Source organism: Vanacampus margaritifer, chromosome 9 (genome assembly GCF_051991255.1).
Source record: "Vanacampus margaritifer isolate UIUO_Vmar chromosome 9, RoL_Vmar_1.0, whole genome shotgun sequence".
NCBI classification, from domain to species: domain Eukaryota; kingdom Metazoa; phylum Chordata; class Actinopteri; order Syngnathiformes; family Syngnathidae; genus Vanacampus; species Vanacampus margaritifer.
The window spans coordinates 6,783,376-6,807,402 of record NC_135440.1 but is presented as its reverse complement, the minus strand read 5'-3'; the positions used below and the strand labels follow the sequence as shown (position 1 = coordinate 6,807,402).

Sequence of the window (24,027 nt, the reverse complement as noted above, 5' to 3'; positions counted from 1 at the left end):
GCTCTCATTTCAACGGATGGCAAAGGTCCATGGAATCAATAGTTTTGTTCAAATGCAACAGTAAGGTGGTATTGCCTCAATGACACAATATTGTTCTAAGTTTATATAAATGAAATAATGAGGCATCACTGAGGCCTATGCGACTGTCTCATGCAACGTGTCACATCCGATGTAAATCCAACAGATCTCTCTAAAGCTTAATCCTTGTGTAGGTCTCTTTTCACTTCACATCAGACTTCAGAAAACAGATTCCTCAGTAAAGTCCAACTTCATCTGGCTTTTATTCCCACCCCCAACCTGTGGGTTATGGCCCAAAGACAGCTGATGCTTTGCACATGTGACCACCCCCCACCCCCATTTCTAGTCGTGTCTATGGGCCTGATTTACTAATATAATAAATAGCGGCTGCTAAATTGTGTGTTCACTCTAACAGATTGGACACACTGTTGGGTTACTAAGATCGCAATTATGTAAGAATTATGCACTATGGTTCAATCTAACTCGAGGGGTTGTCAAGGCGCTATCTGTGACCCCTGCACGATCTGTGACGCGCATGCGCGGAAGATCGGCCATCTTGGATCGCTAACTACGGTAACAACACTAAAACAAAATACCTTCATATGCCTGCGCGATATTGCGCGTTTGTAAAATGATACATGAACAAAAATCTTAGATACTTGATTAATTTTAAAGTAACTAAGTAACTTTTGATCCTATACGTTTAAAGATGAACATTTTACTTTTGACTTCCATTATATTTCCAGTGAGTCTGCATTGTTATACTTTACAGTAGGTCTGCGGTGTGTGCGTTTTAAATGACCCCTACCCCTCACCCAGTCTCATCCCCTTATGCTACTGTAACCCTAAGATATTGTTGTTGTTTCCGGAGGCTGGGTAAAAAGCGGGCTACAAATAGTTTCGAGTTGATGTTTTCTGGCGTCTTCCTGCTAAATTAACCAGACACGGCAGGACAGGATTCAAGCACATCTCTCTTATTTAACTCTCTTCTCGAACGAGGCTCGCTCGGTTACACCTCTATCTCCTCTTTCTGCGCTCATGACATGTGCAGTACACAAAACACTTCAGCATATAAAACTAAAATAAATACAAAACAAAAAGTAATAATTCACAAAACAAATATAAGTCAATTGCAAGTAAATAAAAAAATACATTTGCAAACGTGTTACACTATGATAATGGCCACACATTGTTTTAAAGACAATAAAAATAAACCGTACCCACTCTCACAGCAAACTATAATTACAGTATGTGTCAAAATCTTTTCTGTTCGTACAAGATATGCTTGGGTACAGAACTGCTTTGCTTACATAAAAAACAAATAAAAAAACACACAAAAAACATGCAACTGTCCTGTACCTTTCGCAATGTCTGTTTCATTTTGCGTGTATGAACGTGTTTTGACCTATGTGGTTGCCGTAGTTAGCGATCCAAGATGGCCAATCATCTGCACATCCGCGTCAAAGATCGCGCCTTGACAAGGGTTTGTGAGTTAGTCTCAATCCGGTCGTCACGTGGCTATTTCTCTGAACACGCCCCCCTGCGGCAGGAAAGTAGCGGCGCAGCGTTAATGAACTACAATGGCGAGGAGGGATAAAACTAGCATTTATCTGTCAACTTTCTGCCGAAGAGCATTGACAGTCACTTTGATAAAAAGGACATGATGTACATGTGCGAGGTGGACATGTTGGATTGCCGATGAAGTGTCAGGAGAGCTTTTTTTAAACTCGGCGAATTATCTCCTCCCTTGCCGGTGAGTGCTTTCAAATCTGATCATACAAAGGGTTTACAAGTTTGTACAATCTGGATTTATTTCCCCTTCATGTGTAGTCAAAATGCAATGGAAGTTAACAGTTTCGCGCAAGCCTTGCAGTGTTGTTGAGGTACGTTAGCAATTTAGCAGCTGCTAATTCAACCGCGGCTGCCGTCATTTGTGACGTAGAAAGTCAGTTATTAAATTCAACTGTTTAAGTTCTAATAAACTGTAACAGCACAAGTGAACATAACTGATTATTTCCCCCACATTTTGCATGTGGTAACAGTTAGCATCTGCTGATTCAGCCACCATATACAAAGTGAACCATTGGCTACGCATTGGTTCCTCTTCCGAATCGCTGTGGTTCAGCAGAGTTCTAGACACTGTGGATGTCTATTACGTTCACTTAACTCGTATGATTTGTGACGTCACAAAAAAAAATCTTTTACATTTTTCCAATTACAAAGTTTTTGGTGAATGCACATATGAAACTTGCGGGGTTCAGTAGCTCCTTGGAACGATAAGGGGTTAAAGCAACACACCACTGAAAATTCATTTTCCTTCTTTAGGAAGTGTGTATACACATTAGTAGTGCAAATATCAATGTCATCTAATTCCTTAAAAAAAGGTTTAAGCCAATGACGTATGAAAATATGCGTGCTGTAACACGGCACTGCTCATTTTTGACTTGTTTCCTGGTCTACTGTGCTTTAAAAGTGGCGAATGATTTAGTCGAGAATTGCCATAATTTAGATTTATTTTCATGAATTAATTTTCATGTATCAAACATGTTTCTGTCTCTCCACCTTTTAGCCCTAACCACTACACTAAGGACACAAGTTTTGGTTAAGAAATGTTTAATATTACAAAGGCACTTCCTACCCGACTGTAAAAATAAAAGGGGTTCCGAGAAGCTCATGCTTTGGTCACTGTCAGCCATTTTTGGCATCTTTTTTCCAGTGTGGTTGGTAAATCTGGCTCTTATTTGAGGATCAACACGTCACGTCTCTAGTCACGCAAGAATGATTGGAAAAGCTTTCGGAAAAATCACAGCCTGCTTCGGGCAGTAGGCGGGGTACACCCTGAACTGGTTGGCAGCTTATCACAGGGCATACAGAGATGAACAACCATCCACACTCACAAGCACACCTAGGGACAATTTAGAGCACCCAATTAACCTGCCGTGCATGTCTTTGGAATGTGGGAGGAGACTGGAGTACCCGGAGAAGTCCCATCTAGGCATGGGGAGAACATGCAAACAACACCCAGGAAGGCCGAAGCCCGGACTCGATCTAACGCCCTCAGCACTGTGAGCCGGACGTGCTAACCAGTCAACCACCGTGCATTATTATTATTATTATTATTATTATTATTATTATTATTATCAACTTCTTATTTATTTATTTATTTTGCATTTGTAAGTCTTGCATATGGGTTTCTTTAGATTATGTAGGTCTAGCAAATGTTGTGGCTAAAACTCTAAGGTAAACATTTCCATCCATGCTGCTATTTCAGAGGTAAATGCTGCTTATGAAGTTTGAAATCACTTCTGGGTTGAGGTTTTTCTGACATTCTGATCCTGGAATACGTTCATAAACTGCACTACAGTTTGTGTGAGTCTACTGTACACTGACTCGCAATAATTGACCGCAAAAGTTTTTTCCGGTAGCCGTGATTTCTCTAGCACGTTTGAATCTGCTGTCTACACGCTGTCGGGTCCCACTCCAACCATCATTGCTCCTTTTTGACTCCTCCTTTAACAGTGATTTAAAAAAACAAAACTTTAGCTGACTTTCTTATCCGTACAGTATGTCCTCTTTCTCTCCTAATATAATCCTACATAATCCTTCTCCTGTACGCGTTAAAGCAGTGGTTCTCAACCTTTTTACAATGATATTTTTTTAGTCAAGTACCCACTAACCAGAGTGCTTTGCAATCGGTGTCTGGTTTATTAAACTTTGGAACTCTATTTGTAATGGTATCTCATGAAGTGTTTAGGGGGAAATAATTAATTAACTTATAAATAAATATTTGTGCACATAAATTAATTGTTAACATAAAATGTCCTTTTTGGGATCATAGTACAGATCTGTTATCAAACGAAGTCATTAACTTAATTTTAAATAAAATATGATGCTATAAAATTATCTTACACTATCAAATAATTAAAAAGAAGACAACTATCAACATTTTTGCATTTATTGAGACATTTCAGTGAGATGCATGTGCATGTGTGTATAGTTTAAAATCTCACAAACCCCCTGAAGTGCTTTCACGTACTGCCAGGGGTACGCATACCCCCATTTCAGAACCACTGCTCTAAATGACACATCTTGAACTTAATCTGCTGTTCAGATTTCATACCCTCTGACCTTACACATGATAAACCCCCTATAATCGACCACATTTTTCTCTCAATGCCAGTCAAACTCACTCTCTCCATCACCAAAACACCATCATTTCATTTCAGAATATAAAGAATGTTAACCCTGCCAATTTCACACGAAGGATCGACTCTTCTTGCTTTTTCCAACCCTGATGATGGTCTCTCATTACACCACTGGACTTCATAACCTAATTAGCCGCAGATTGGTGATGGTTCTCATCTTACCTCTCTTGTTGCACTCAGTTCATCCAACTCAAGTCCTTCAAATCTATCCCCTTCCCTCCTCTGTCACTTCAGGTGTGCCACAGAGATCTGTCCTGGGGACTCTGCTCTTCATCTACCCTTGTCCACTTTAAACACCCATCTTGTTTCCCGATTGCATCTCTGAAATAAAAAACTACCCAAATCTTCCTGAACATAAAGAGTAGCAAAACTGAGGTTTTCCTCATCGCCGCCAATCCTCCAGCAGCTCCACCGGCTCCTGATTCAGTTCTGCATCCACTTCAAAACTCTCATCTTTGTATTCAAGGGTATCCAAAACCTCGCATCCACATCTCCATGTCCCCATTCCCTCCTACACCCTCAGCTCCTCTTCTTCTGGCATTCAGCCACTCTGCTCACCATTTCTGGAAGTCACTTTCGCTCCAACTCAGAAACAGCTATTTTTTGCACCCACTTCAATTCACAACTTCTTCTGTTTTTATTTGATTTCTTTCTTTTTCTTTTTTTTTCTTTGATTTCTTTCAAATCACAACTTACCGTTGTTTATATTTCATTTTTTTATTGCATGACATTTTATTGTCATTTTCTTTATGTAATTTAATCAATTGTACAGCGTCCTTGAGTCTCATCTTTAAATAAAAATGTGTTATGGAAAAATAGAGAATTTATGAGCTCTCTAATGTAGCCAGCTACATGTGGGTGATCATCAGTTACATTTGCGTAAGCAATGAAGAATAACAAGACAGCACAACCAGAATGGAAAATAAAGGTAGTTTCGCTCGCATCTGTGGCGCAGAGGTGTTTTGCTTCGTCCTTCCGCTCTTTCAAACAAGTCTATTTTAAGAGTGGGTTTTTGTCTTTTTATAGATGAGCAGACACCAGAGTGTGAAAGAAATGTTCTTCGTTAATAACGTCAGTGACCACAAATGTGCTTCAAGCGGGACAGCGGGCCGGAAGACTCCCTTTTACAAAGAAAAAGCAAGAAAGTGTTGACAACAGTGTATGTGTGTGAAAGTCTGCGGGTGTCCTCTGAAGCTCAGCCTAGAACGTGGTCACAGCATTAGTTGTTTCCTTAATAGCTGACACACCAAAGCGCTGAACAGCCCGCAATAAGCAACGGCAAAAAGCTTAGACTTAGACAGGATTTCCTCATTCTTTGTAGCTTATATTGAAAATATGATTGTATTTCAGATAACCTGACAACTGTGGGTGTACTCACAGTTATGATAAGTTTAATGCAGCTTTTATTGTGAATGGTTTTGCAAGAATTCTTCAACTGCAACCTCTCAAGGGCATGGTGATACTATTTGATAGTCCCCCCTAATATATTAATAAGTGGTTTTGAATGACTAGCTCATCTAGTCCCACCAAATTGCTTGTTGTTGGCGGGCACCTTGGCTTTAACACCAGAGAGCTAATCATGCTGTCTGTGTGGTCTACCCTGCACTTGTGGTTGACTTGGCAGCAAATTCAAAACCTTTTAATTAGACTTGTATTTATGCTCAGCGAAAAGATTGAGGATGCGTAATGGCGAGCGATAAGACTTGCTTTCTTTGCGGCAGTACAGTATATAAAATTAATATACTAAATATGGCCACAGTTAGTCTGTCTTGAACTGGCCAAATTACCCACTATGCACTTATAAATCAAAGCAATCAGTGATCTCCAAATAGGGCTCTCCTCTGCATTTCTCTCAGAGCCTTTTCCAAAATGTGTCTTATCTCTTGTGGACATAAATACATCTGCTGATAATTCCAGACAACACATCTTATTAAGAGCTGTATACTTATAACACAGTGCATGATACCCCGGCAACAGTACAGTAGACCCATTAGATGCTGATCAATGAAAACATACTGATGTCTAAGACAGAGCTCCAAGTACAAGTGCAGTACAGTAAGAGTTTCTGATTAATTGTCAATATGCAAATACGCTTTGCTTTGATTAGGTTGCTGTTTTCCTTAATATGATATGGAAAACAGCTTCCTCTGATTGGTAGTTACAGTATGTCAGTGTCTTGTGGCCTCTCAGGTGGCCACGGTAGTACAACGGCCATCTCACCCCGGGGGAAAACATTTCCTCCCCCCAAGTTCACTTCCATGGTGGCGGCCGGCGACGTCAACGAACACTGCAAGGCGGAATGACCAATGTGTGTTTATGTGTGGCTGTCGCTTAAACCCGGAATTTTATTCTTTGGGTGTGTGCAAGCTTAAGATATCTTTCACACTCTAAAAACAGTTGGGTCAAAAATAACCCAAGTATGGGTAAAAAATGAACCGATCTTCTACTTGGGTCAATGTGACCTAACTTTCTGGGTTGTTTTGCAAAAATAATAATAATAATTTTGTATAAAACAACCCAGAAAATTGGGTTGGATCATACATTTGGTCAATTTGACTCACCTTTCCGGGTTGTTTTGCAAAAAAAAGAGGTCATTTTGAATAAAACAAAACTGGGTCAAATTATCTACTTGGATCATTTTTACCCAAATGTGGGTCAAAAATTGGGTTATATTGTATTCAACAACCCAGAAAGTTGGATCAGATCCTCTATTTGGGTTAATTTGGCGCGATTTTTGGTCAAAAATTGGGTCAATTTGTATGAAACATTTGAGAAAGTTGGGTCAGATCATCTACTTGGGTCAATTCGACCAACTTTCTGAGTTGTTTTGAAAAAATGAATAAAATAAAATAATTTTGTATAAAACAGCCCCGAAAGTTGGGTCAGATCATCTATTGGGTCTATTTGACCCAACTTTGGGTCTAAAATTAGGTCATTAAAACAACCCATGAAGTTGGGTCAGATCCTCTACTTGGGTTAATTTGACCCAAAAATTGGGGCCATTTTGTATAAAACAACCCCAAAAACCAGGTCAAATTGACCCATAAAGTTTTCTATCCATAAATGGGTTACTTTTGACCCAACTGTTTTTAGAGTGCACTAAACATGCCGTAACACAGCACAATTTGGGTTACGGAATACCTAGGAGTGTCTTTAAAAATAAACTGAATCCGTTTTTTCCTCAACTCCTCTGAAGTGGGCAGGTGATGCAACATTTTACCTTAGTGCAAGACACAGGTACATTGTCAATCAACCATTTTTCCTGAGTAGCGAGGGTATGCAGCAATCACAAAGTGGGCTGGTACTTGAATAATGTCTTTCCAATAATGACACAAAAAAGCCTTGAAAGCCTTACACTTTTGATCTCCTTTTCTAAACAATCGACAAACTGCATAGATGTCATAATGTCACAAATCCATTTTGAACAATTCTTATGCAAAAATGAGTGGACAATTTATATTTTGATGGAATAGAGTGGGAAACTGTACTTTTCTAAATAAAAGAGCAACAACGCTTGTCAGCAATGTAATAACACAGTATTATGTATGTAATAAGCTGTGTTTTTTTTTTGTCCCATCTTGATTATAACAGCATGACACCGTTCTACACTCTCACCAATCCATTTTTTAAATTCCAATGTGAGAGCCATCTATGAACACCGAGAGATGTAAACCTGAGTTTTCAGGTTGCTACACGAACGACAGAGTAAAGCACTGCACACGTGAGTGCATACGTGCACACATCCACAACCCTGCGCATTGGTGGGTGTGTCGGTGAACCAGGCAGGTATTGTGTGATGCCGGGGTGCGAGAATGAGGTCGCATGGGGATTGACTCGTCTACATCAACACTGCTCCAAGGCCCTGTCAATCAGCAAGTACACCTCATCGCTGGGGAACGCTCACTGTAGAATAAACACACCTCACACACTCACAGGCTACAGTGCACTGCTTGGCATTAGTGTAAAAAATGCACACAGAAATGGTGTTGACAAAACGCTATAATTGTGGGAATGCTGAGCGCATTCATATCACTACGCATGTGTCCCCATTCAGCATTGATAGCTTTCAGCATCAGATGACACGTTTCAATATAAATACGCCATAAGCCATGATTTTGAACAAGACAAGTTAGGACAGTGGTTAGAGTAATTGCCTGCAACCAAGGAGGACCTGGGTTCATATCCTGCTTAGGCAACTCTTAAGTACAAATGCAATATTGAATACCAATCATTGTCATGCAAATTCAACGCAAGGTTTTCAGCTTCATACCTCAATATTCACTACAATTACATAAAATGTCACAGATTATTCTATGGCAGCAATGGCCCAGTGGCTAGTTCAGCGGAGCTTTGACCGGTAAACAGGAGGTGAGGGTTTGAATCCCCCCTTCACCAGATCGCAGTTCAAGTTTTCATTTTATTAATTTATCTTTCCACTACAATTAATACTTTTATATTTTCACTAAAGGTGTCAGAATTATTGCATTAATATCTCATTAACTTGGAGTGCCTTTCATGGCACAATTTTTTTTATTGCTCGATTAATGACCGCCCCTTATTTGGAAAGCCTCTACTGAAGTGAATTCCAGTTGCGACGCAGCAGAAACGTCCACGGCAAAACTACCCATTAAAAATGCACTGTACTGCACTGCAACTACAATACGCAATGTTTAAGGGGCAGAATGTTTGAGTGGTGGAGCCATTTGGACTGTGTAGCACGGCCGCCGGTTCTCTGCTTTGAAAGAAAGCACTCGATTAGCCGTTAGCAACAAGCTAGGTTGCTCCAGCTCTCCATAAGGTGTCCATGGCATTAGCACTCTCAAACTCCTGTGAGAGCTGAATGGACGTTGTCTTGTCAATTGGGGTGACTCCAAGCCACTTGATCTTTAGATGTGAGGGGTATTTTATTCAGCAACTCCAGAAAATAGCTCTTACTGTGCTCTTGTCTCGCTTGCAGCAGAGCGCCAGCGTCTGTGGCTTGCAGTAAAGCGGCGTCACTTAATATCAATGCGCATCCGAGAACGTAACAAAAAAAATGCAATCAACATCGTGAAAAGGAGTCACTGTAACACAATTTAGCAGTAATAAATTAAATAATTATGCATATATTTGTGGGGACTGCCATCAAGTTTTTAAAAATGTGCAGAAGTTCGCAAGTTACTTCATGTTAAAAATTAGATAGCTTGTATGAAAAGAACACGATTAGGGTTCATTTCCAGTAAAGTTACGTCATTTTACAATGCGCATCCGTATTGAACTTAACAAAAATAAAAGCATTCAACGTTGTGCAAAGGAGTCACTGTAACACAATTTAGCAGTAATAAATTAAATGCATATATTTGCGGGACTGGGGTCAAGTTATGCTTACAGTTTTTCAAATGTGCAGAATTCCAGTTACTTCTTGTTAAAAATTTGTTAGCTCTTAATATGAAAAGAAAAATAACCATTGTCTTACAAATGCAATTATGCCATGTTGTGACAGTCACACGATGTTTTTTTTTTTTTACAGTGCAGTACCTATTTCAATTATTTATTATTGTTTTTGAATTGTTATGAAATTACTGAATCAATGACAAAAAAATGCAACCAAATTTCTATTAGGTTAACATTTCTTCCCACTTTTATGTTACCAAGAGTGTACACTTTTTTATAAATTTAGATATAAATTGAGATATCAGATCTCCAATTAATTTGTGATTAATCGTGAGTTAATTATTGAAGTCATGCGATTAACTACGCTTAAAAAAAATTAATCGACTGACACCTCTAATTTTCACTTAATTTATCTTTCAATTTACTTTATAATTATTCAGCTTAGCATTCAGCTATTAGCATTCAGCTTTCAGCATTCCCTTGCAATTTCTGCAGAAATTGCACTTTGTCTGGTGTGAATATAATAATGATGATGATTACCACTGGGAGGAAGATAGGTAAAATTCTGGTACTGGCTCCTCTTCCTCTTGCCATTGCACACGTAGAAGTTGACCTGCAGCGGGCTCGATATTCTCTGGTTTCGGTATGGTGGGATCTCAATAAAAAGTGCATTCTGAAACAGAAATAATATTTTCAACCTTCTGAGACGCATAGCCAGACAAACATACAGTATAAATGGTTTAAATGAGCCCATCTGGACGGTAGAACCCATGAGGTTGGACCAGTGCCCATGTTTTTGTCTAAGGAAACCCCAGGGCTTTAGCTTTATCCCTGTACAGCATCAGCAAAGAGAAGTAGCTGGCTTATTTGTTGCCGGGGTTCTTTTTTTTTTTTTTTGCTTTACCCCCAACTCTGCAAGTCTGGACAAATGTGAATATTTTTTAACTTTCATTTTGACACCGGAACAAGGAGCTAATTTGTTCAAGTATTTGTGTCTAATTGTTTCTAATTTCTTGGCTGCCGATCTGGTTGAGCTCTAAACAGGACCAAAAAAATCCACGGTGACAGAGAGCAGGTTTACATTGGTCATAGCTCTGAACAAAAACGGTGGGTGGGACAGGGGTCTGCCGTCCAGATGATTACAAGAAAAATATGCAGGTGGTTGAGTGAGTGTAAAAGTGTGTGTGTGTGTGTGTGTGTGTGTGTGTGTGTGTGTGTTTGCTAGGCTTTCCCTCACCTTCCCTTGCAGTGAAATTTAGCACACTTCCAACGCCAATAAAAGTAAATGCAGGTCGGCAGTCTGGAGTGAGTTAAGGCAGTCTAGTGACATAAGAAAAGAATTCCAGTGCTCTCCTGTTTTCTCTTCCTACTGTGGTATTTGCATTTCATCAACCTCAGGTCTATAAACTAGACTTCAGCCAAATACTAAATCAGGTCAAGGGCATGATGGCCAATTTTCAGAGTCCATAGCTCATGATGCAACTAATTTAATTGAAAAACAGGGTTAATTTGCTGTATTTAGGTGTCCATTCTTGATCTCAGACCCTGTGCAGTTTGACAAATTGACACACTGATGGAGATAGGCATTACCGGTTCAAAGCACACTGCCACCACTTTGTGGTTTATTGACTGAAGCAGCTTGGAAAACAAACAAAACAAAAACAACATAATAATTGTAGCCTTTCCTTCCCTTTGGTGATTGTCTTTTTTATTATTTGATGAAACAGTGTGTGAAAGTGACTACGTTTACATGCGGCCAATAACCCTAAAAGGCCATGATGCGAAACCCCCCCAATATGCTCTTATTCAGGTTATTACAAACCCTCCCCCCAAAAGTTTTTTATAGACCCGAATAAGACTGGTGACGCCTTGTCTAACCCCAATATTTGATCGAATACACACGTATGGGAGGACAGCATTTGTGTTCTGTGCATGCTCTATTCGCAAGGAATCTTAGTCTGAACTATTTGTATGTGCGGTGGCCATCTTGTGTTGCCACTCACTAATGAGCCTAACTTAGATACATTGATATCTCTATGGCATATTTTCATTATATTCTGTCTCTACGGCGGAAATGCCACAGTGTATAAAGCTACACAAATATTTGCGTGTGTATGTACACTAGAGGTGTCCAAACTATGGCCCGGGGGCCATTCTTGGCCCGTCAACCATTTTTCAGCGGCCCGTGGCACATACTAAAAACTATATTTTTAGCCTACAGTTGATGGAGTCTACCCCTACTAGTATTTAATTCATTTCATATTCTGTAGAACTTTTCTAGATATGAAGATACAATTTAACTATTTACAAGTAAAATGGGAACATTTATCTTCCTAACGCTGTGGTGTATATGTTTTGGTTTTTGGTTTTATTAAACATAAAGAAAACACAAAACACATAACAAGTATAAAATATAAGTTGAAGTAAAATGAAAAACAAGAATAGGAAGAAAGAAAAGAGTTTATATGTTCAAAAGTAATTGGTATTTCATTTTTAGAAGCAAATATTGTTCCTCCGAATTGTGAACCTATTAAATTAATTAATGAACTGCTTTAAAAATGGTCAGATTATTACAAATTGCTCTTGTTGAAGATGGGATTCAACTGCTGTTTAGTAGAGGTGTGACTCTAATCTAATAGAATAAAGGGCCGGGCCACCCTAATATAAAAAATCTATTTGCCTCATCTCATTTTACGATATATTTTTTCAAAGTAACTGTAATATATACCATATAAAATTGCTTGACTGATTTTGGCGCATTTAATTAATAAATTAAACTTGAAAATTAGTGGCCCTTGCATCCTTAGATTTTCTGGATGTGGCCCTCAGAGGAAAAAGTTTGGACATCTCTGATGTATACTGTACAAGTCTGTGCATCTGCCCCACCAGAAGTACACAAGCACAGGTGAATTAAAATGGTGAAACATGATGACGCAGGACAGAACCATGTGGTTAAGATCTATGCAGTAGTAACTCAGTTCACTCACGCATGAAAACAGGTTATTACGATTGTCTCAGAGATGGGTATTTTGTACTTCACTTATATTGAATATTGAACTTATATCTCATAAAAAGCTCCACAGCCCCAGCAAAGATGAATTTAGCATCTAAGGAACCTTTGAAAGGAACCTTTCACTTTGAACTAAACATCTGGCTATGTTGGGAGTGTCATAGTGTGAGTGTGTTCGTGCGTGTGCTTGTTTGTTATCAATGTGAATGTTTGTGAATCATTCATGCGCAAGCAATATGCTTGCTTGTGTTTACCATGTGTTGCAGAGATTGAAAATTCCATTCAAGATTGCATGTGCTAATCATCAGTGTCTATGCAGCAATGCCTTAGCAAAAGTTACATCATAAAGGGGGGACAGATGAGAAGGAGACAGTTAGATAAGTAGCGAGTGTCCGTGGAGGATATGGAGAGCTTGAACAGTGAAATCATGAGAGTACTTACAGCTTTGACAGAGTCCTTGTCAACTTTGGCTTCCGTCTCCCACAAATGATGACCATCTACGCAACAACAAAATGACATCATTAGGATATCATTAAAATCACTGTGGACTTTGTCAATAATGTATGCACATATTTGCAATTAGATAACAGACATTCCCAGAATAGTAGATTGTTTTAAAATAAGTGTGATTGTGTTATGACTCAATAGAATTAACTGTAATTAATTCATCAATTTGTTCAATGGAAATCTCTTGAAAGGTTAGGGGAAGGGACAAACTGTTATGTAAGGTGCAGGTTTAAGACCCAAACACAGACAAGAAGACACAGGAGTTGGGAAAGTCTTTACAACACAGGGCTGGATTCAGAGTGCTTCGAAGAAAAAACTTGACGGAGAAACCTTGACTGAGAAACGTCGATTTGCAGGGCTGGATGCATGCAAGCAACCTCGAACTCAGAAGAACAGTTTGCATGGAAGAAAGCTTGCATGGCATGATCGGGATTAGAAACCTCAATGTGCTGAGAGAAAATTCGCTAATAAACCTCGACATACTGTCAAAAGTGTCATTCAGTAACTCTTGCTAGGGCAACTCACAATTCTATATGACAGAATAACGCTCTATATGATAAAGTCAATTTTTTGTACCGCTTGTCCTCAATAGGGTCATGGGTGACCTGGAGCCTGTCTCAGCTCCCTTAGTTTATTTTTATAGCTATATACTTCATTAAACATTTCAGTTATTAACTTTTTCCATCGAGTGTGCCCTAGTTTTTTTTTTGGGATCTGATACTGTATGCAATAAAAGGCATGCACTCAAACAAATGCGTGTGTCTACTGAAGCGCTGCACACATTTCGTAGAATTTCAGCTGTTATTTCATGCCACACCTTAAACAACAATCGGTAAAGACTGTATAGGCAATTAGCACTGACCATAGTGTCATTTGTATCCATTTTTTACATGAGCAATGACTCATTAGGGCAGCTAGAATTCCAAGGATCACAGAGCAGCATTTTCGCGACGTCATACAAAGCGGCAGGATGTGTAATGTGGTACTGCGCCACTATTATACTTTATTAGACTACGTGGTAGGTGTGACTTCCAGGCTTAAAAAGCAATATAGTAGCTGCTGCTGCTGTGCTGAGGTGTGTCCCATTTGCGATATTTGAGCACCTCTGGAAAATGTCAAAACATATTGTTAAATGTGTTTTTCACATTACATGGGAAGTGAAAGAATGAGGCATCATGATTGGTTGAAATATAGTGAGCTGTAGAAAGTGTCAGAAGTGCCTCCACAATGGCTAAAGAATAGGATTTTGGGAGATGTTCTGGGCCATCAGGATTAGTCAATGTTAGTCAAAGAAAGGGAAGGAGACTTTCATTAGGCTACATCAGGGGGGACTTAAAACGTATCCGGCCAGACTCAGCTATGAGAGGGCAATCTTAGATTACATTACCTCCAACGTCCACATACTCTCATAAAAAAAAAAAAAAAAAAAAAAAAAAAAAATGTATTCCTCTGTAACTGCCTTTACTCCTATATTTCCCAAGTCACAATCATCCTTTGATAATTAGTTGAATACTGACCTTGGCTGAGACCAGAAATGGCATTGCTTTGCAAACCAAGAGTGTCATTCGACTGATAACCACAGACATTTCCGTTCACCTTTTTTCCCCTACCACATTTGCAAAATACTTCTGTTACTTCTCCTTTATGCTGCCTTCACCCACCCATGCATGATGCAGCCACAGCATCATCAGCTTTTGCTCCATCTTTTAACTGTGTATGAGACATGAGCACACATTGTAGGAGCAACCCTTGTTAGAGTCAGATCTAGGAAGTTTTGACTAAAATCCGGTCCCGATTAAGATGAGAAATGGATGAACACATCCTTCAATGTAAACTTAGAAACTTTCCCATGAGTCACTTAAAGGTGTATAAGAGCTTGACAAAGGCAACATAGACAGACAGTCATATAATTAGACCACATGCAGGGATTGGCTTCTTTGTGCTGCCACTTACTCAGTCTTGTTCAATAAGATTTCAATATCATCATCTTACTTCATGTCCCTGAATAGACAGTTGATTAAAGGTTTGAAAATGGAAAACTGGTCCATCGCCAGGGCAAAATCTCAACAGAAGTTCAGTGGCACAAGGGGAGTGCCTTGAAACATCAGTGGTACGCAAACTTTATGGGTATGAAACTTGCGGGCCTGACCTGACCTGACATATCTATCCCAAAACTGGTCACACATGCTCCACTCCAAGTTCCTTTCCCAAACAAAGAGTCGGTACTGTCACAACTGCAAAGATCTTTCTCAATTGCTTTCGCTTATTTGCATTCACTTAGTGCTTTTGCCCAAATTAACTTGGATGATTTTGCACAACACCATGGATCATCTGCAAAAGCTCATATCTCTCTCAAAACAGCTCACTTATGTGTCAAAATCCAATTTCTATGTCTTACAAGTAGTTAGTGCCCCCACAAAGCATGGTCCCTTGGCATTGTGTGAGCACTGCAAGTCAAAATCATTAGATGTTTTGTCACAACAGCAGAGGCACCACGGAAAAAAATATACAATTAAACATAAAACTGAGGGAATAAAAGGATTTTTACAAGAGCAGTTTTCAAAGTTTGCGGTTTGACATACTCCACTCACAGTCAAGGAAATTGCAACAGTTTTTATTCAAGCAAAGTTACTTACACATTAGAGTGCAACTAAAGAAAGTGTAAGCTGAATTGTGTATATTCATAAAAAACTAAAAAACAATGACTAAAATTATATCTAGTGCACAGCGTAAATGAAGAACAAACTACTGTAACACTTTCACTACACCTTAAATTCTGTCGAGTAAGTTTGACTCTATTTAGAGTGTGACCAAACAGACTCAGTTTTAGCGTAACATTTACTCTTGGAAGAGAGTAAAATAAATAAATAAAAGTCACTCAAGGGCTGAGGAACGAACTTATGACCTTCAGCTTGGGAGACAGCTGATATGGATAGATAGATAGATAGATAGATAGATAGATAGATAGATAGATAGATAGATAGATAGATAGATAGATAGATAGATAGATAGATAGATAGATAGATAGATGGATGATGGATAGATAGATAGATAGATAGATAGATCGATCGATCGATCGATCTGTACATCATACATGGCAATACATCTGCTATTTACTCTGAAACACCTGGTGTCTGACACTCAGATAACCGGTGAACATGGAAAAGTTGCATCTATTTCAGATGATAAGTTCTAAATTCTGACTTGACAGAAGAAACGTGACAGGGTTTGAGTCATGAACAATTGCTTTCACTTCTTTTCATCTTTATCCTGAAGCAAGGGTGGTGGCTGACCTTATTGTGATACAGTGCCAAAAATGGGTGCCAGCAGTATTCAAGGCAAGCTTGAGACAAATGGCAGTCTAGACACTGCTAAAAGTACAATATGTGGAGCAATCTGTCTGATGTTCAGACTTGCCCCAGATAGCCAGACTCAACTAAGCTGAGTTTGAATGAAACCTGACTGTGCCAGTCATCGTCTAAGTTCTATTAAAAGATGTGGGACACAATTAATTTCTGTTTTGTACAGGTTTTGTTGTGTACTATAATATGTTGCTGCATCTCAGAATTCAGCCTGTCCCAGACGTGGATAGGCGCAGACTTTTGTCTGCTGCGGCCCAGCCTGTGTGAGGCTGCTGAACTCCGGGCAATGCTCCAGTCTAACCAGATGTAAAAACTATCCAACTCACGAGGGAATTCCCTTACTACTCCCCCACACCCCTCCAAGTCAGAGTGTAGGATTATCCAATCCCTCTATCATGCCTGTTTGTCTGTCTGTCTGTTTTACCTGCTGCTAACAATCATTCCATCCAGGAAAAGCAGGGCAAGCCACAACACACACTGAATGAGGTGTGACAGGTACTGTATACCTTCATATATCAGCATTTAAAATAAATCTCAGTGTTCAACTTTTCATGTGCATGCATAGTGCACAGTATTGAGGAGGAATTGCTTTGTATTGTTATTTAAAATATAATTTTACATTAAATTTTATGGCAAAACAAAAAAAAGGAAAATCAAAAATCTATTTTCTACATTGCCTACCCTGGGATCATGGCTATCCCTGCTGATTTAATTCAGTTCAATTGAAATGTTTGTCTATACAGTACTGTTTAGCATCAAATTACAACAGATGTTGTCTCGGGGCACTTTACATATGGAGGAGGTCTTATAAAAGACCAACTAAACCCCACATGAGCAAACACTCGGCAATGGACAGATGAAAAAAAAAGTCTCTGTAAGGAAGAAACCTTGTGCAGGCCATTTAGTCAAAAGGGCTGGCATTTACCATTTAGGGAGCAGGCGGGCCCCGGACGTCAGTCAATCGCAGGGTACTGCAAATGCAGCACTGAATAAGAATTGATCCAATGCTACATGGATGTAAGCTACTCTATGTGAAACACAAAACTGCTGAAGAGTAAAAATCAAACTACAACAATTTTGTATCAATTTCATTTGAACCTGAAAGAAATAGGAAATTTAAATATGAATATTAAGCTGCAGCTAATTAAGACGTCTACAAATCACTGATATGGGTCCTGAATACATTAACTAAATGCTGATCAAATATACTATAAACCCAGGAGGGCTGCAGACATGGGTCAATTAGTGGAGCCCAGATTTCAAAGCAAACATAGTGAAACTGAATTTAGCTGTTATGCTGCAAGCAAATGGAATAAGCTATAAACAGAAGTGAGTTCATCAAATCCAGGTTAAAAACTGAAGTCAACACACAAACCAGATAATCTCCTCACTGACTTGTTTCAGTGCAACAGTCAAGTGCACAACTTCTAAGGAAGCCTTGTCATTGTCTGCTTTTCTTCTTCCTCACTCTTCCCTCCAATATTTTTGTTCTTTCTGTTTTGCCAAGCTAGGGAATCCTTTGGAGATGATGAACACTTCTAACAAAAGTGAGCACACAAAATTAACTTGTAGTATTAGTGGAGTTTGCATCAGTTATCCTGTTGGTCAAGTGATTGAAAAGTAAATGTCATTATTTTTCTAGACACATTAAGGTTTCACTTAATAGAGAGAGATCTAGTATATATACTATGCTAAGTGGATATTGAATATGTCTCCCGAGCTGACAGAAATAAATCAAAATTATGTGAAAAGAAGAACAGTTGAGTACCATTATGTAATAATACAGCAAATTGTGCCTCATTCTTTTGAGCATTGACCTTGGTAATACAATTGCATAAGAAGGGTTATTTATTTATTTACTTAATTAATTTATTTTATCTCAGAAAATGTATTAAATTTCTAATGGTTTCAAGTTAAATTTTTATTCACATGTTGAAATACCACAGCTGGCATTTGTCATGAAGGCAATCTGAATATACATTTACATGTCAAAGAGACACCCCTTAGAACAGAGGTGAGCATCGAGGGCCGGAGTCCTGCAGGTTTTGCATGTTGCCCTTCTCCAACACAGCTGATATATGATCAGCTCATCAGCAAGCTCTGCATAAGCCTGATAACGATCCTGCTGATTGGAATCAGCTTGTGTTGGAAGTGAGAAACCTCCAAAACCTGCAGGACTCCGGCCCTCGAGGACCGAGATTGCCCACCTCTGCCTTAGAAGCTACTTGAAGCTTTCCCAATGAACAGTTTTTCCTGTCTCCTCAGTTGCCTCTGATTATTAAATCAAATCTAAAATACAGTTATAACTTTTATGGATGACCTGCCATGGTCTAGGAATCACTGTTGGCTTTCTTTTAATGGAATGTGTTTGGTTATATTATCATTACATTACAGGAAAGAAGACAAACAAAAAGAACAAGTGTGTGAGCATGACCAGGGACAGGCTTAATGGACTGTGCATGCAATGTGCGACACTTCTGACTGAACTTGGATGATGAAAGGGTATTGTTTACTTAAGTGGGGCCACTCATACTGTACAATTACAAGAGGTGAAGAAGTCGCATTATATCAATATATGATAGCGCATCATTTTTGTCAAGGTTAGTTTCATTAGTGTGTGTTGAATAACAAAATGTAAAATAATATGGGAGCACAAAAAAAGCAATCCTTGGTTTTCATTAGCACATTTTCAACAATTAGCAGGTTTTCATTATTATTATTATTATTATTATTATTATTATTATTATTATTATTATTATTATTATTACTTTTTACAGTTCAAAGTTTTTCTTTCTGTAAAGGCAGGATTCCAAAAACTTTGCCCATGTGTGAAAATGTGTTTGTAATGGGCTTTTGACTTGGGGGACCCTGGAAGTGGTGGGTCATAAAAGTTTACATAAACGCAGACTAAGTGCTAGTCAGGCACCCTCACTCATCTTACTGCAGGTCACCACAACCATTGAAACCATGCAAGTCAAACCTTGATGGCAAGCTAGGGTGCTTAGATCCCAGCCGTGCCGAGCTCCAAAATTGTTAATGCCTTTACCCGATATTAAGGACAGGGGGAAGAAAAATATGAGGATAAAGTGCAGGGTTGTTTGTGAAAAGAGAGACAGAAAGGAAACAGTGCAGCGAGAGAGGAAGAGAAATTGTGGTTGAAGGAAGGAAAATACATCCTACACGAGGTCATACATCTCATATGGCATGAGGGGTTAGACAAAGGTGGTCTGGGGGAACCCCCTCTGTGACTAAGTTAAAGGCAGAAAAAGGAACAGCCCCATTTGACCAAGTTCATCCACTTCCTCTTCCTCCACCTTTGTCTCAGCTTTTCAGTTGCTGAAAAACTTTGACAGTATTTTAAACTGGATGCAGTAAGCTACGTAGTTGAGAAAATTAACAAAATAGAAAATTGCTTTAGATGAGTGCCCAATCAAGGACATTCACGGTCAGTATTGTTTAATATTTCTGCCTCCCACATTAAGAGAAAAATATTTGTGATCAAAATTAACTAAAAATTGCATATTCTGCATGAGTACTGCTACACAGATTGGGGTAAGTTGACTAGGTTGAGGAAGCCGTAGGTGAAAACAAGTGAACAGTGTCTGTCACAAATTGTGGCATCAGACGTACAGAGACAAAGAAAGTCGTCTAAGATGCCATGGTTGTGATTCATTCCCTAAACTTGTAGCAAGCGTCAGTGACTGGGTATGGAAACTTCAGCAAATGTAAATATGCTTTGGTTAAAAATATAGTGGTCTAATGCACACCACATGTGGCTTGATGGCAAGTCCTGCTGTATTTTGATGAAGGGACTTGAATGAGGAAGAATTGTGAAGGGAGAGGAGAAGCTGGAGCACATTTAAAAGAGATCAGTGGTGGCAAATCCAAGTCCAGAAAGTAAAAACCCTGCCACAGTTTGGCTTTAACCCCAGGTGCTAGCTAGCTAGGGCCCTAGCTAGCTCCCATGGTGCTCGTTTACCTGCTAGGAAGCTAGCTAGCTAGATACCATCAAGGGTTAACTGTGGCAGGGTTTTTACCTTCAGGTGCTAGCTAAGCTCCCATGGTGCTCGTTAACCTGCTAGGGAGCTAGCCATACTGTATAGCTAGCATCAGCGGCTAAAGCCAAACTGTGGCAGGGTTTTTACTTTCTGGACCTGGATTTGTCACCTCTGAAAGAGATACTACTTGTACAAGAGTGAGATTGGATATTTACTGGAGATTTGGTAAATATGTACTGGTCACTGTGACTCACCCTGGGCCTTCTCCACAAACACCACCTTTGAGTCAGGAAGGAAGTTGAGACCACTCAGGACCATCATTTTGCCGCCAGTTGCAGGGTAGCTGTCCATACTCTGCTTCTCCACCAAGGGAAGCTCCTGCGCTGAGCGCTGGGCTGTAGGTGGAAAACAGCCACATACAGTATTAAAATGTAAAAAAATCAGATTTAACCAGAAAATAAAGCCGAACATTTGGTGTACTATCTTCATGTCCAGTGCAAATCTAGAGATACAAAAAAGATTTTCTTAAGAATTTGGGGGAAAAAGAGATATATAGATTCATGGTTTTATGAATCGATATCCGGCTTAATCCCAACCTTAATTGTTTGCAGGACATTAATCATCAAGACTAAATAGTAATATACAGTATCTGGGAACAATAATCCTACATTTCATTTCTATTTTCACTGTCTAAATTTAACTGTCCTCCCTGTATGCTAATAAAATAGCTTATGTGGAACATGGCTGACCGAGGAAAGGAAATGTGCTTCATTGTACTCATATTCAGCCCTGCCAGAACTGGTTCTTTGTGAAAGACAGTGGTTCTCAACTCTGATCCTCTAGTACCTGTACCAGCCTGTTTTACATGTCTCTCTCAGCCAACAAAGCTGAGGATCGTTATCAGGCTTCATGCAGAACTTGCTGATTAGCTGATCGTTTGAAACACTTGTGTTGGCTGTTGAAGACATAGAAAACAGGCTGGATATGGTTACTCGAGGACCGGGGTTAAGAACCACTGCTCTAGGAATTAGACGCTTAGTTTATTGTAACCATTTGATGCCACAAAGCCAGGAGGAAAGCTTGTCATTGCATGTGTGGGAGGGACTTGGATTGTAATACTTACAACACTCGATGGGGTTAGAGGAAGCTTGTAACGACACGGTCCTGCCATTGGGCTGGTTGATGTGTACTCGGAACACCAACCTCACTCGGGTGTTTTTACGTCCAATGTCTGTTTCCCCTTTGCGAAGCTCAATGTCTGAGTTGCGCAGCTTTAGGATGCCTGCACAATCGATTCTGGGGCAAATAAAAAATACAAAATAGAATAATCTAGTACCATTTAAAGCTGACTGGCAGTCAATGGGTCGGCGCCAAGCAAGGTGTGGAACCGGTTCAATGTAAAAGGATTTTAAGTTAACTTACATAGCCCTCATGTTGTTTTCAGGAAGCAGAGGGATCTCCAGAATTTTGGTGTTGGATTGCAGGACTTCATGACTGGCAGTGGAGACGGTTTTGCCAGTGATGCGATGGACCTGGTAGAAGGCATGTGGTCGTAGGAGGCGGTCGTCTGCCGTTCCTATAAACAGCTGTAGGGTGAGCGGCTCACTTTCCATGTAGCCATAAAGCTGCCGGGAAAACAAAGGAGTCAGGTAAGAGTCAACACCAGATTTTAAGACCTACTTATAAGCAATTGCGTGAGTAACAAAATACGTTTTTAACTAACAGAATGAGGACATTTTTGTGACATATACACAGACACACACACATATACGCAATATAGCTTATTGTTGACTTTCTGGTCAATAGCAGATAACTGTAACGGCCGCCAATTTAATTTCTGCAGCAAGGATCATTTTCTGACTGTCTACGGTAACACAATTATATAATTTAGCCAAGTGTATAATGGCACAGAAATCTGAGGAGATATGCTGGGCTGCAAATTCTAGAAGACAACTGATACTTTATGAAGGCTTTCTGTCCAGACCAAAATCTGGATTTGTGCTGGAATCCAGCTGTCTTCTGCAGACCTCCCAGGCTATGCTCAGTCTTTACAGCTCAGTGTTTATGCAGCGTTATAAGCAGATGTTGGGGGTTGGGGGAGATAAACAATATATGTTTCCTTAAGATTTCAGAAAAGTCTATTTGATACATCAAAGTGGTGTTGTGTTTATTAAGTTGGCTACTTGACTGTATGGCTTCTACTGTGAATGATCACATAGTCAAAACCAAGGCTCAGCAAGCCATGGCCATCTGACAAAATCACACTAATTGGTCAATTACCCCAGCAAACACCAGCACATCACCTCAGACCAATTTTCTTTGAGCTCAGTCCGAGTGAAAACAGCAGTACTGTCGAAAGGAATAAGAGACCCCGGCTGTTTGTCTAATAGACTGAGTCACCTAACAAAATAAATACCACGTGTAACCTATGACATGATCAGATTAATGGGTTTATAATTAGTTTTGAAAGGGCATGGATAAGGTCTGAGGATAAGGAAAGCGGGCAGAGGACCAAAGAGGTACAGTATGTCACTTGACATTTGTGGAAATTGGTGCTTCATTGGCAACCTACTGTATATTGCATGTATTCAGCACATTCACTTTGGTAGCAAACTTTCAAAATTCGATTCCAATATGTAATGTGTATTCCTGACTAAATTGTTGGCTTGTTTAAAAGGAAATTCTACCTATGTAAAATAAATATCAGTCAATTAGAGGTTGACTAAATTTAGTCTGTAATTTAGAATAATACACTTAATTGGTATGGCACTTTGACAAGGCAGATCTCAAGGCAGCTGTTTTAGTTCACATTTGGACTTATTGCATGTGTTGAAGAGTTGATTAATTATTAACTCATTCACTCCTAGCCATTTTCACTGAAGCAACCCCCTTCGCTCCTGGCTGTCTTACTGGATTTTCACTGATTTTGCAAGGTCCACAGAACATTCTGTTCTATTGCTGTAAAAACATGGAACCTACCAAAAGAAAGATTAGAGTCTCTTATTTAATCAGGAAAAAAGTATATTTGCATCGGTTTCCATTGCAGCAATTAGCATTAGAATATAGCTAAGTTTAATCATTGTTCACAAACCTGTTGAAAAAAAATGGCAAAAAGAGCTTGTTGCAACATGGGCCTTGCTGATCTCTTATACTCTGCTGCCACATTCTGGCCGTTTTTTTGTAATAATCACAATTGCTTTAAGCGACCTCTTCATATCAGAAGCTGTATCAAAGCCTTCTGTATGCTTTAGCATAAATAAAAAAAACATTAAAAAAAAGTCAGTTTTTGGGAGTGCAGGACAAAGTATTAAAAAATGTATTTACACATTTTAGGTTTTGAAAGAATTAAACAGGTTGAAAAGCAGCTCTACATCTACACAAAACCTGATATTGTTTTTTTTTCAGATAAGAAGAGGAACTGACAAACAAAGGGACTGACAAACGAGTCCCATTTCTACTGTATTTGTGTCCCCCCTTTTTCCCCTCTCACAGAGGGTCTCTCACAGCCTCAACCTGTGAGCAAGTCACACATGAAAGTCATCAGTGAGTTAGGC

The 24,027-nt window shown here is 39.4% G+C and overlaps 1 protein-coding gene across 2 annotated transcripts in view; it reads right to left on the bottom strand.

Moving 5' to 3' along the window:
- Window positions 1–24,027, bottom strand: part of LOC144057927 (nuclear factor of activated T-cells, cytoplasmic 1-like) — a 74,503-nt gene that overhangs the window by 33,450 nt on the left and 17,026 nt on the right. For both annotated transcript variants that reach the window (XM_077575953.1, XM_077575952.1), the window contains 5 exons: window positions 21,896–22,098; window positions 21,597–21,769; window positions 20,728–20,868; window positions 13,048–13,103; window positions 10,137–10,269 (listed from right to left, as the gene is read on the bottom strand). In XM_077575953.1, the coding sequence (XP_077432079.1) occupies window positions 10,137–10,269; window positions 13,048–13,103; window positions 20,728–20,868; window positions 21,597–21,769; window positions 21,896–22,098 (706 nt within the window). The remainder of the gene's footprint in view (window positions 1–10,136; window positions 10,270–13,047; window positions 13,104–20,727; window positions 20,869–21,596; window positions 21,770–21,895; window positions 22,099–24,027) is intronic.